This window comes from Erigeron canadensis, chromosome 7, assembly GCF_010389155.1.
Source record: "Erigeron canadensis isolate Cc75 chromosome 7, C_canadensis_v1, whole genome shotgun sequence".
Taxonomy (NCBI): Eukaryota; Viridiplantae; Streptophyta; class Magnoliopsida; order Asterales; family Asteraceae; genus Erigeron; species Erigeron canadensis.
In genome coordinates, this window is record NC_057767.1 from 28,108,464 (window position 1) to 28,122,057 (window position 13,594).

Genomic DNA, 13,594 nt, shown 5'->3' on the forward strand with positions numbered 1-13,594 from the left:
GAACAGGCAATGAGTTTTGTATATGATTTACGCACACTCCAAAAAGGTATAATATAGTTGTGCAGCAATGGAGATGTAACTAATCCAACTAAACTTTGTGTCTCTCTTTTGTCTTTTCTCCGGTCGAATAATCAAGAAGAAAACAAAAGGGTTTTCAGCTAGGCAAGGTGTAGAGATTGCTGGGGTATTCAAGCCTCACATTGGTGTCACCTATCCCTTGTTGAAAACTTGCTGATTATGTTAAAACAAGCTTGCAGGTTTCGTTTGAAACACATAATATGTTCTTTTTTATAGAACACTACCATTGTTGTGATTATGAAGAAGAAAAAATAGTAACTAATATATATGTTCTGTTTTATAGAACGCTATCATTGTTGCGATAATAAAGAAAATATAGTAACTAATATATATGTTCTGTTTTATAGAACACTACCATTGTTGTGATAATGAAGAAGAAAATATAGTAACTAACATGTATGTTCTGTTTTATAGAACGCTACCATTGTTGCGGTAATGAAGAAGAATACATAGTAACTAATATATCTTACAAGATGTAATAACAAACCACTGATTACAATCACTAATAACAATCCAACATAATAATAGTCTAGAACCCCCATGAGCCAAAGTGTCATTTGGCCTGGTTCCCAAACATTTCAGTGTACAAAAACTATTAAGGTAGAGAGAATAGTACTACTGCATGAGAATGAATGAATGAAATCTTTGATGATCAAGGGAAGTTAAACTTCATCAAGAAACTTTGCCCCCGGCTACCGTCTGGTGGGTGAACATAGAGGAAAATCAACGACACCACGATGCAGATAAGCATTGCCCAAAGATACACAATAGTGGATATCTTCCCTTTCCTGCCCATCAACCCCTTTGCAAATGGATACAAATGAGACAACACCCAAAAGCTAAAGAACACCCCTCCCAAAAGCTTGCTCCATTCTGGAAACGGGCTGTAAATAGTCCTAAAAACTCCCACTGCTATGGCTGCCACGTTAAGTAAGATTATGGTCACTGGAGGAATCATAAGCATTGTGAACCGGAACTCATACAGCTCAGCAAATTCATCTTCACCGTCATCAGCTGCAGCTGGTTTTGAGGTTAATGTGAATGAGATATCGATTCCAGCAATCACCTTTAACAGACCTTGAATCACTGCCACTGGATGTGCACTTGTGCCACCTATTAACCAAAACTGCTCATTTCTCCACCAATCGTGTAGGGTGATTTTTGACCATCGGATTTCAAGGAGAGCAAGCATGCTTAGTGTGATAGTGATGGCCAAAAGTAGGATCAGAAATGTGATGTTTAGTGACTGCACAATGAATTTGCCTGAAAAGAGGGAAAGGGCTGGCAGAACACAATATGCTAAGAGGAAAATGGATGTGAAAGGGTACATTCCGACGTTGAAGTATGCGATTCTTTGGAGAAACTTCATTCTTGGACTAGCAAACAGAGCGTTGTTTCTCGAGAAAAAGATCTCAACTGACCCGGTAGCCCATCTGAGAACTTGAATCAACCTATCAGTTAAGTTGATTGGAGCTGTGCCTCGGAAAGCATCCCTTTTCGTAACACAATAAACTGATCTCCAACCTCTGTTATGCATTCTGTAACCTGTCACAACATCTTCAGTTATCGACCCATAAATCCACCCGACCCGTTTACCCCATTCTGTTTTATCTTCATAGAAACATGTGACAACTTTGATCGCTTCTTCTATTGCAGCTCGGTCTATGGGCTCACGTTGGACAGCAAGTGAACCCGAGGGTCTTCCATGGCTTCCTTTTCCACGTAACTCATGAATCAACCGCCCTCCAAATTCAGCCACTGCTATCGAGTCTATCAAATAAGTAGAGTCCCCAAAACGTTCAGGAATCAACGCTTGTTTGAGCTCATCATCTTCTTCATTGTTGTTCTGATCATCTACTATGGGCAAGATCATTTCAGTATCTTCTTCAGTTTTGTTCTTTTTCAATTTTCTCAACGAAAACTTGATTTTCTTCCCACCAAACCATCCGTGGTGCTCTGTGGCCCGAGGGGGGCTAAACCCATACAGAGCGATTCTCCTGAAGATACACCCAGTCCCAACATACATAGGCCCTTGCAGCCCATCCAAAGCTCTCATACTCACATCAAAGAAGACCGTGTTGTGATTAGCATATCTATCATTCGGGTCAATCCCCTCGAATCTTTGAGGGAATTGAACATAGCAGATCTTATCACCACCTCTATCCAGCATGAAACACATTCCTTCTTTTAGAGCCAGCGAGTTATAAATGTAATGATCACAATCGAGATTAAGTATGAATGACCCGTTTGACATAATAGCACTGGCCCGAACCAATGCATTCATAGCTCCTGCCTTTTTGTTGTGATCAAACCCTGGTCTCTTTTCACGTGACACATAAACCAGCATTGGCAGCCGAGTATCAACGTTTCGCGTATCTATCAAGTCTTCAGGATCTTCTTCTGTTTTATAGGTACATTCTGGCCCAGGTGGAACTAACATAAGCTGAATAATACCCGCATGGTTCCCTCTTGAGTGATCTTCTTCTCCAGAGAACCACGTCCCATGCCAAGTATTTCCATCTGACATCCATGTAGCCTTTGGGGTCTTAACAGATTCAGTCAACTTCCCCCCAATCTCCATTTGTTTCTTTTTAGCCAAAAGCTCTTCTCGGGCATTACACGCGTCTGATCTTCTTCTAATCGTCTCAGGCAATGCGTTGATCCTCACTTTAAACTCATCATACTCTCGCTTCACCTTCCGTCTCTCCCTAACAAAATCAACCCGTCTTTTATTCTTCAACGGGTCACCTTTCTGCGAAAAATAAGCCTCAGGATTTCTTGGCTCAATTTCATGTTTCCTACAAAAAGGAACCCATGTTCTAGCAAAGCTAGCAGCTTCAGCCAAAGCTTCAAACGTGACAAGTGACCCACCATCATCAGATAAGTAACAAGCAAGCTTATCGACTGGATAATCAACAGCTAGGATTGACAAAATAGTGTTGGCAGTAACAAGTGGGGGTTCTTTCTCAGCATCAGCAGTTGAAACAAAGATATCGATCCCAGGAAGATCAGATAAACCTTTCGGGTTGTTTTGTGTCGGTTCAAACCGTTCTTTGAGGACAGTTAGATCAGTTGATCGGTTCACTGGACAGAGCTTCGGAAGCTGGTCTAGTAGCCATGAAAATGCAAACCAGACTTCACAGATTACAGACATCAACCACAGCCAGACTGCATCATGGTTGGGATGTGAAATCCTCCATGTTAGAAATAAACCAAGTGCCACAAGTCTGATAACTATCAGCAACCTGCATTTTACATGAACCACCTATCAACACCAATAATATTGTATCTATATCTAGTATAATTTGGACAAAATACAAAACTTTCCACATTTTTTGTACTAATTTTGTATCTACTTTAACATAATTTGAACAGAACACACATTTTTCACATTTTTTTGTATCTATATATTCTGTATTCCCAAACAAACTGTTTATACATATTTCTACAATGTCTATTATCCAAGTTGCACATTTCCTAATTTACTCCTGATGTATAGATACAACAATGCATATATTTTCACATATTTGGTACAGCCATAATAAAGTTTTTGTAAAGGAGCAACTTGTATATTCTTATCATGTCACTAAGAAATACTAATAATCACTAGGAACTGCAAACCATTTTTAATACATTCTTTAATCTTTATTGTACATTGTCATAAAAACTAAGAACCTAAATTGTTTTTTTTTTCATGAACAACAAAACCTAAACAGTTAGCTATCCCCGAAATATACACAACATTATTATAACAACAACAATACCCAATCCCGCCAAGGCACACAAAGTGTTGATAGTATACTAAATTTCATTCTAATTAACTTAAAACATACCACAATACATGTTTTATTCTACAATGTCACAAAAATTTAGAACCTAAACTGTTAGATAGCTCCAAAATACACATAACATTTATATACAACAACCATATCCAATCCTACCAACGAACACATAATATTGATAATATACTAAATTTCATCCTATTTAACTTAAACATACCACAATACTTAGATTATATATATATATATATACACACACACAAATAAGTAATAGTGAGACTAACCTGTAAGGGCTTAAAATGGCAGCAGAAATTCCAACTTTTCTAGTCAAAGGTCTATTTCTTCTATCATTAAACATAGGTGGACTTTCATACTCATATTTCTCTCCACCTCTATTACACCCTTCTCTTGGCCAAACTGCGTTTCCAAATCCATAAGTCCCATGTGTTTCAAACAACCATCTTGTATGATCAAATTCTTGATTATTATTATTATTATTCGGTGTCGCCTTAAACGATCTCACTAATGAAAAATTATGCTCCAATCTTACCCCATTCCTCGTTTTCCTCAACGGGTTAACCGTGTCCTTTTCTTCAGACATCGTTGGCTGATATTCGTCGATTTCGTCATAGTCTTCTTGTTCTTCGTCTTCTTCACAAGCTTCACGAAACGGTTCTTTACATCCTGGACAAACCCCAGAACCATTTGAACAACAATCAATATAACATTCTGTACAAATGTTAAACCCACATTCACATTGTGCCTTTTTGGATTTTTCGAGTAGTTTCTCGTCACACCCGTCTACTTGACACAAAGATTTTGACTTAGGAACAGTTATTTCTTCAACCGATTTCATTCTACGAGCATGTGCTTTTGTTTCTGAGTTAAACCCACCAGTAAAAACCGTATCTTTAATCCGATTCTCATTCGGGTTTCCTTGATTCTTTTGGTATTCTGGACTTGTTTGAGAATTCGCCATGAATTGATGATCTGGTGTAGGCGGAATATGAACCGTATACGCCACGTATTCGTCTTCAACCCCATCTTTCGATACAGAAAGATACCTCCCACCACCACCTCCTGAAACCCGTCTTCCACCGCTAAGCGGTGAATTCGATATCGATGATCGACGAATCGGGCTAGTTAAACCCATGTTACGAAATCCGCCGGCTGAAGAAACAGTAATCCTCACCGGAGATGAAGTTGGAGAAGAATCTTGATTCTTGATAACCATTTTTTTTTCGACTTCACTCGAATTTCGTATAAAATCGGACTAATTTACAAAAAGGGTGTTCAAGATTTTCAATGAATTTCAAGAAAGTTGTAAAATTTCATTACAAAAATAATGAAAGAATGAAGAATTTAAATTTGGTCAGGTGAGTTTTTGTAGAGATGACAAAAGGGGGATTTTTTAAATTGAACGGTCTGATGATTTTAGCCGTTGATGAATAAAGATCTAACGGGTGAGATTTAATCAAAGTGGGCTCATGAAGTTTTAAGTTATTTGAAAAAGGTTGACTTTTTGACTATGGAAATAACGGTTGTATTATAAAAGAAAGTAGCCGTTGTGATGGATCTTTTCCACGTCAGCATGATTGGTAATAAGTGAGAAATAATGTGGTGGAAATTAATTATTAATTAAATTAAATTTCTGAAGATTTTCAGAAATGGATCTTATTGCAGGCTAAAGGGTCCAATTTTACTTTTTTGAATTTAAACATATACTTTAGAAGTAATAATTTTAAAAAGGTGATGATCCTTTCTTTTATTATTATTTTTTCTACCATGATGCATGGTTCAGTTTAGATGGTTAATTTAACGAAATAAATATGCGTAACTTGGCTATTTTTTAATTTCTCTATACAAATTTCATGTTAAATTAATAAGATCAAGATGCATTGACTAGGTGCCAAACTATGTTAGATTATTATTTTTCTAATGGCCAACAAATACGACCCCATATAGCACAAGCCATACCCCGGTGTCTGAAGGCCTACAACAAAAATGTATCGTTTTTTCATATTGACTTTTATTGAATCTCTTCATTGTTGTAAATAAAAATTCACATTGTAGTGAATAAATGCTTTGTGCTTTCAGGATGAGCACTCGTGAATAAATGCTTTGTACATTCGGGATACAGAGTTTCAAACCTAAGAAATAAGAATGGACGTATAATATACATTCAATTTCCATTCCTCATCAATATTTGGTGATTTTTAATGTAGTTCAGTATTAATTAATGAGTTTGGCTAAACAAACCTTTTCAGGTTTTTGTTAAGGTGTATTAAATAGTTGTACACTTATCATAAAATTTTGAGGTAAACTTTTGATATAAAAATGTACAACCTTTTATGCACGTGGGACTTCATTTAACATTTTCCTTAATTAATTAGAAAGCTAATGATGCAAATCTATGATATAACAAGTTAACTATATATTTGAAGTTAATATATATAGTATGGTAATGGACCATTACCATACTATATATTACCATACTATATATATTAACTTCAAATATATATATATATATATATATAGTATGGTAACCATACTATATATTTGGTGATTTTAATATAGTTCAATAGTAATAAGGAGTCTGATGCGAATTATCAATGGATCACAAATCAACTAGTACTGTTACCATGTGATCACCTTACGCCACAGATTAAAACTATAAGTTACGGACTTACGTGTTCAAATCTTGTCATAAACAAGTACAGAAATTGTATCTTATATAATCCATGTGTGAAAATTGTGAGTCACCAAGCATGAATTTATGTAGTGTACATTCTAAATACCAAGACAATACATGAGATCAAAAGGTTCTCACTCATTTACCCCTAATCATGTGAATCTATGATATACCTTAATTATAAATTTGAACTTAATTAATATATGGTATGGTTACTCGAGTTATCAAGAAAGGAAAATACATGATACGAAACAAACAATCTTAAATAAAAAGTATACTATGCTTTGATAACTTAAACTCTAACATATACTTAACTCTATACGCTTATGTGCTATTATTTTTGTGTTTTGTTTTATGAGGAGTTTTCTTATTATATTCTGAATTTGAATGTCAACCTATGTGTATCATTTTATTGCTATTAAATTAAGTAATAAACTTACGATGTTTTACTGGTTTTCATATATAGCATAAACTACAAGCCAGTAGTCTTACTCTTAAAAGTGTAAATAATTTTTTGGAAAAATTGATCAAAACAGAATTATTTGGATAAACTTGCTACACTAAGTCACCAACAACGGTCCAAGTTAACACGCCATAATCGACAATTAGCCTGGCCATATTGGCAGCTTAGATACAAGCCAACATTCTATCAAGTTATATATTTGCTCTTAATACCCACATATATGCAACAAACTTTGTTGATTGCCCTCTCCTAGTTTCCATTGCTCGTGTTTTTGAAGCCCAAATCGTAGTTGCATCGTCAATATTTTTTGCTTAAACCTTCTCAAGTTCAATATTTTTAGCAGTTTTCACTTTTCAATGTTTTAGGTGGTAGTTCGGCTTAGCAAAAAATAAAAATAAAAAGATAGGATAAACAATTTACGATTGTTATTGTTATTATATATATAAAAAAATATAACAAGCAATAGACAATAAATTCAATTCTATACTTCAACTCGAAAGTGTTCAACAAATTTACCATACATAAAGGCCATTTTTAACGCATTCATTTTTCCCAGCGTTTTCAGATCGAAACACCGACCTTGGCGTTTTCGAGTTAACGGGGTCGGCGTTTTCTTCAACGTTTTCGTTTAAAGTTGTGGCTACCACATTAGTGAGGATGAGATATTCAGTTGTTTCATTTCTTTTTTTCATTTTGGATCCAAATGAGGTGTTTAGGATTGAGTTTTAATAAAATGATTATTGCACTTATATAACGTAATTAATGAAAAAGAGTGTTTGACAAAAAATATTTTGATTTTTTGCAATTTCACAAAGACAAAACGTAATCCTGAAAAAGGTTGATACATGCTTTTTTTAAAACGCTAGCAAAATATATTTTGCACAATCAATCACAAACACCCCTTAGAGCCATCTTAGACGATGAGCATTTGTCTTCATCTCTCGGTTCAACTCTATAACTATATAAATCATAAAGAAATACTTGAGTAACATATATATTTTTTATTATAAGTTGACAATTATTTAAATACAAACAAAAATAGTGAGATAAACATAAAAAAAAAAAAAAAAAAAAAAGGTACATTTTACAATTATAAATTTGGAAAGTGAACTATCGTTTTATGGCAATTCTGTGTTTACCAAACAATACTTTTTAGATATAGTCATACTTCAACTACAACGACACCAAAAACTAGTAAGTACACGCATATGGTTTTAAAAAAGAGGATACACTATTTAAGAGCAAAAGCCGTTGCACTACATTGACACCTTTGTTGCACTTCATCATTGCTGTATATGAAAAACACATAAATTAGCCAAAAGATAGATTTTTTGTTTGAGTGCTTCTTGCATTAATCCATAGCTATTAAAGCATATGCAAAACTGGTACACACGTTGAAAAGGGTAGAGATAACAAATATTGTAAATCTTTTCATATAGGTTTAATTTTATTTTTTATTTTTTATTTTCTAAGAACGATCGATGGTATTATTGTCAACACAAAAAAATCTAACCCAAATTTAGCTTGTTATACTTGGACCATTGTTAATGGTATGTGAAGATGGGAGGTGAAGTGAGAAAGTGAAGTAGATGAATGGTTAAGGAGTGTGGGTTAAAAGAGTAGGTGATGGAGAAAGTGCATGTATTCACCTATAGTATCGGAGTCCATCTCTTTATTTGATATAGTTTGTTTTATTTTGATTGGAAATTGTGGTGTTATATTAAAGTATAAAAGATATGGTGAATTGTTAAAGATATAAAGAGACGGTGATAGTGATAAGTAGATGAAGCTGACATGTCATGTAAAAATGTAAGTGAAAAAGATTAACGGTTAAACGTCCTTATATCTCCAATTTCAGATCATCAGCTTGATATAAATTAAGAATCCGTATGGTCAGGTGCCAATGGGGCACATTGGTTGGGCTTCATTTTTACAGTTTTACCCTTTTCTATTACTATAATTTTGAACCTTAGTTTTTTATTCATATATACTGTATTTATTTGTGAATCAACTTGAGAGGAAGGATACATTACCAAGCGTTGAATATAATGAAATCTTAAGAACCAAATGTTTGAATACTTCAATTAAAACATTGGCGACCATTGAAACTTCAAATTGTAAATGAAGCAACATTACTCGAGACTTTTACCGAAGACTTAAACATAACCCAATAATTTCTCACTGGGATACAAGCTAGAGTGCCTCAGAACCAACTAAAATCGTCTGACAATATGATCTTCAGTTGACAATTGGCCAATTGGGTATTCGGGTCTTTAAGAGTTCGAGAAACCTTGACTAACTTACTTCAATAACCCAACTTGAAACCATAGCCACCAATCAATCTAGCTATAAGGGAACCAAACAGAGAAGATCCGGGCTGACCTCTACCTTTCAACTTAAATACTATGTCGACTACAAGACAAAAATGGTGAAGCGCCGTAAACAAAACGAGACACAATCCTGCAGATGATGAAACCAGACCATTTACCTTAACTGGAGTCGACTATTGATTATGGATGTATCCATCACTTGCCGCATTCTTGATGGCTTGTAAATATATATATAGCATCGTTGACGATTGAAATCAATATAGGATAATACGAGTATATCTCTAATTAGCTCTCCTAAGATGGTGGTTAAACTAGACTGCATAAAAGAAGGAACTGGAGAAAAGCTGCTATATAGCCATTGGCTACAAAGTGAAGAAATGATTAAGAACCCCAAATCGCTTGAAACCTGACCTTTTAAGTTGTGAACTTATGGTCATTAACAGATATGTCCCTGCAATGCAAGTTCTTTAAGGTTTCACTAAACTTCTTAGTCCACAAAGCTAGGATTCATAATTTAAAACTATGTCTATTCAACAATCAGCAAGAACCTCTCAAATGGGCATGGTAAGCGGAAAAAGGTGTTTGGACATTGGACACAGGTTCTTTAGCAGAAAATAACCGAATCTACACTTCCTTGCAGAAATAGTCCATACCTAGAAACTTAACAATATATATATTTATCTATGTTCAAACAAAACACAGTGAACAAGTAAAAACACGAATCCATGTGTATGTTTAAGTAAACTAATCGTGATAATTAACTCAACAAGTAAGATGAACTCTGGTAACAGAAAAGATAAAATTATAGTATAGCTATACTTCTATTGCTTAAATCAAGTTGTGCACAAGTAATGAACATAAGGATTTAGATACAAAAAACAACAAAGAGATTGTAAACCAACAAACAAACTTAAATTAGGAACTGAGAAGCTTTACAACTTATCCATTGTGATATCTTCAGAATAAAACACCAAGATAGTGAAAATGCAACTGCCATAACCCGTCCTCCGATTAGTCCAGCCAGCACAATCAAGCATAAAACCAAATACCCTGAATTCCGCTTTAGTTCCCTCCCTAATTCCTCAACATTGCAATCAAATTCACTCGACAAAGTTGATGATGAAGACCGACAACTTTCTATTTCTACGATTTTGTCCTGTTCTTGGTTCAAGTTACACAAATCTTCGTTACTTGAATACGAGCATTCATGAGACAAAACTAACGGTTTATTAACATCCTGCACACGTTTAACCGACTCTTCTTCTTTTAATTCAGAAGCTAAATCGTCTTTTGAACCCATTGACTTAAGTAGTTTCTTGGGTACAAGTTTCTTCATTTTCGACTTCATTATAGCTTTTCGAGAACTCTTTTGCCTAATTTCCATCACAACTACTTCATCCGACTCTTTCTCTGACCTAATCGTCTGTTTTAACTCATCGTTAACTTCTTTAATCTCCAACACTTCATTAAACACATTCTCTTTTTTTAACCTTTTGACATCCTTGTTTTCATTACAACCGGTTTCAATCAATGTTTTAGGATCTGCACTCAAACTCGATCTCACAAACAACGATTTCCCCAAATATTCAAGCAAAAACAGAACTAAAGCCGATATCATAAACCCGACTACAAACCCCTTTGTTCCCAACGCCAAAAAAATCATCAAAAAAACCTTCAACATTACAACATTTTTATCCGAATTCTCACCCGAATTCTCTACTTCTAAATTACTATCACAACTATCACTAACAACATCATAAAAAACATCATTTTCTATAACAATTTCATCATTATCTCTAAAATCTAAATCACTAGACAAATTTTCAGAAGTCGATAACGACGAAAACGAAGTCAACGTCGAATTGACTTCTGAATCTTTGTCATAATCATTCACAGCAGATTTATTACGAAACCTGCCCCGATTTCTAACATAAAGATCAATCAAAGAAGTAGGAAAACCGGTTTCCACAACAAGTGAACCGCCGTGTTTTGGTGACTGAATATGATCAGCCACTAATCTCGAAAACCGGTTTTTCTTCTTCCTACGACTAAAAGACGGCATAATTATTATATTAGATCAAATCAAACACACACACACACACTACAATAACTAAACAATTAGCGAAAAAAACAACAATATAGATTATGTGTGTGTGTTATATATTAGATCAAATCAAATAATAAGTAATAAGTTAAAAAAAAAAAAAATAGATATGAGTTTGAATAAGGAAATAATTGATATTTATAATGAACCCTAATATATAGGATAGGAAGGGGGAAAAGGAAAGCGTGTAGGAAGAGGAAGTGCGAGTGCGCGTGATCCGACAGTACTTGATTAGCCGGGTGGGTTTTTTCTATGTTAAACTTCTGCACCACTTCCATTGTCAACAAAAACATATTATTATAATGAAAACTAAAAAGCTTCGCGTGACAAACATGTTATATTGATGTTTTGAATTGACAAAAATTTGATTTATATATGTACCATGTAAGATATATTCTGTTAAAAGAAACTTTTTGTAAATATCCTTTTTACACGACTTTGTGTACGAATTTTAATTTGTAATAAAACTAAATCTTGTAACAAGAATATTTCGATCGAATTAGTGTGAAGTCTTTAAATCAAACAGTCCATTTGTTTTCTTGTTATGATATTATATATAAATATAACGTGTAAATGATGATTTACTGTTTCATAAACATGAGAAATGCAATGGAACTATTAATAAGAAATTTGTTAATCATGTAGAATTATAATATAACTGATTGGCTACGAATTAATCAGAATAAAAGGAATATTACTAAGATGAATTTTTTATACATGTACTGTCTATTTGAAGGTTACGAAAATAGATATTTCAAATAGTGCATTGATGATTTTCTTCCACACTTTTTCATTAGCGAAAAGTTGGTGAATAGAATGCAAGTCCGAACATTAGATTTATTTTGCACTAACTATCTACGTTTGATCAAGCTTTCATCGCTATTTAACAACTCGTGAAGAGATGGTCGCTTGATTCATCAGTTTGACTACACAGTGGGCAAAGAACTAAACTTGCAACTATTTTTCTTTTGCTAAGTTACAAGTAGGTTGGTAAACGACTGAGTCGAGCACGCTAGCTCATTATGTTTACCTTTTAGATATGGTACCCAATTGTTCCACCAAAAAACATTGTTACAGCATTACTTGAAGCACCATCGAGTCATTTTCTTACTATTTTCACAACATAATTTCCTGTGCCAATTATACTGTTGAGCTCTACCCGTTCAGCCTTCATCTTATATACTTTTTTTCATACTCCCCCAAATGGCTTCTATAATGGGAATATCGCTCATTACGTGACAGACCATATATAACCACCACCACTTTACACCACATTTGGTAGTTCTGTCCCAAATCATGACCACCATCTGGCTAACATGCGCGATGTTTGAGGTCTTCAAAGAGCCAATACCCAAGCCCCCATTTTCTTTAAGTTTTATTATATGAGTCCATATTATATCCACTTGATTTTTTTGTGTCTTTCGATTTCTGCCTAAAAACACATGTTCAAGTTTTCAAGTTGGTCAATAACTGTATCAGGAGCCTGAAAATAGAGAAAAATAATCTTTAGAAAAGTTGAATAGAAGAGATTCGTAATTAAAATATTAAATAATAATAGTGTTGTTTTTTTATACGTATTTTCCTGTAATACATAATCATGTAGTTACACTAATAACTAATAAGACCATTCTCTAATATATAATATATAAAGAAAATATCACAAATGGTCCATGTGGTTTGTTATATTCGCATTTTGTCTTTTGTGTTTTTTTTTTCGTTGCAAATGGTCCCTAGATTTTTCATTCTTGTTGTCAACCGTCCCTGACACTAACTTCCATTATTTTTGGAAGTTAAACTCCTCACATGCATACCACATGAGGGTATAATTGTCCTTTTGCCAAATCATAGGGACTATATTTACTTAATTATATATATAATAATATATCTACATATGTTTTTTATCTATATTTATAGGGGAAATGTTAGGTAAAGCATGCAGTACTTATTTTAGGTAAAGAAGGGAGGATTATGTAAAATTCAGGGGGGAGGTTATTTAAATTTCATGGGGGGCTATGTATGTTTATCAAATTTAAAGGTTTAATTTTTAACTTTTTTTAAAGTGGCAGTACCTAAGTGTAACACCCCACTATTTTTAAGGTAATAGAAAATTTACCCTTATTATAGTTTTAACATTAAATTAATTTCCTA

At 34.1% G+C, this 13,594-nt stretch overlaps 2 protein-coding genes across 2 annotated transcripts; both read right to left on the minus strand.

The window, feature by feature from the left end:
• Positions 1-461: 461 nt before the first annotated feature.
• LOC122608060 (cellulose synthase-like protein D5) lies at positions 462-5,182 on the minus strand. Its single transcript, XM_043781146.1, has 2 exons — positions 4,142-5,182; positions 462-3,323 (listed from the first exon to the last, which is right to left on the minus strand). The coding sequence occupies exons 1-2, from the start codon at positions 5,089-5,091 to the stop codon at positions 731-733; spliced, it is 3,543 nt and encodes a 1,180-aa protein (XP_043637081.1). The 5' UTR covers positions 5,092-5,182; the 3' UTR covers positions 462-730.
• A 4,957-nt stretch (positions 5,183-10,139) lies between these two features.
• On the minus strand, positions 10,140-11,732 carry LOC122607630. The gene has a single exon (XM_043780647.1). It carries the CDS (start codon positions 11,402-11,404, stop codon positions 10,253-10,255), a length of 1,152 nt encoding a protein of 383 aa, XP_043636582.1. The 5' UTR covers positions 11,405-11,732; the 3' UTR covers positions 10,140-10,252.
• Between the last annotated feature and the right edge of the window lie 1,862 nt (positions 11,733-13,594).

What these genes read in the sequence shown, in the direction of transcription:
- LOC122608060 (XM_043781146.1), bottom strand. Translation starts at nt 5,091, where the DNA reads ATGGTTATCAAGAATCAAGATTCTTCTCCAACTTCATCTCCGGTGAGG. An exon ending in GCCATTTTAAGCCCTTACAG is followed by an intron (nt 3,324 to 4,141) that starts GTTAGTCTCACT and finishes TGTAAAATGCAG; the next exon opens with GTTGCTGATAGTTATCAGAC.
- LOC122607630 (XM_043780647.1), bottom strand. Translation starts at nt 11,404, where the DNA reads ATGCCGTCTTTTAGTCGTAGGAAGAAGAAAAACCGGTTTTCGAGATTA.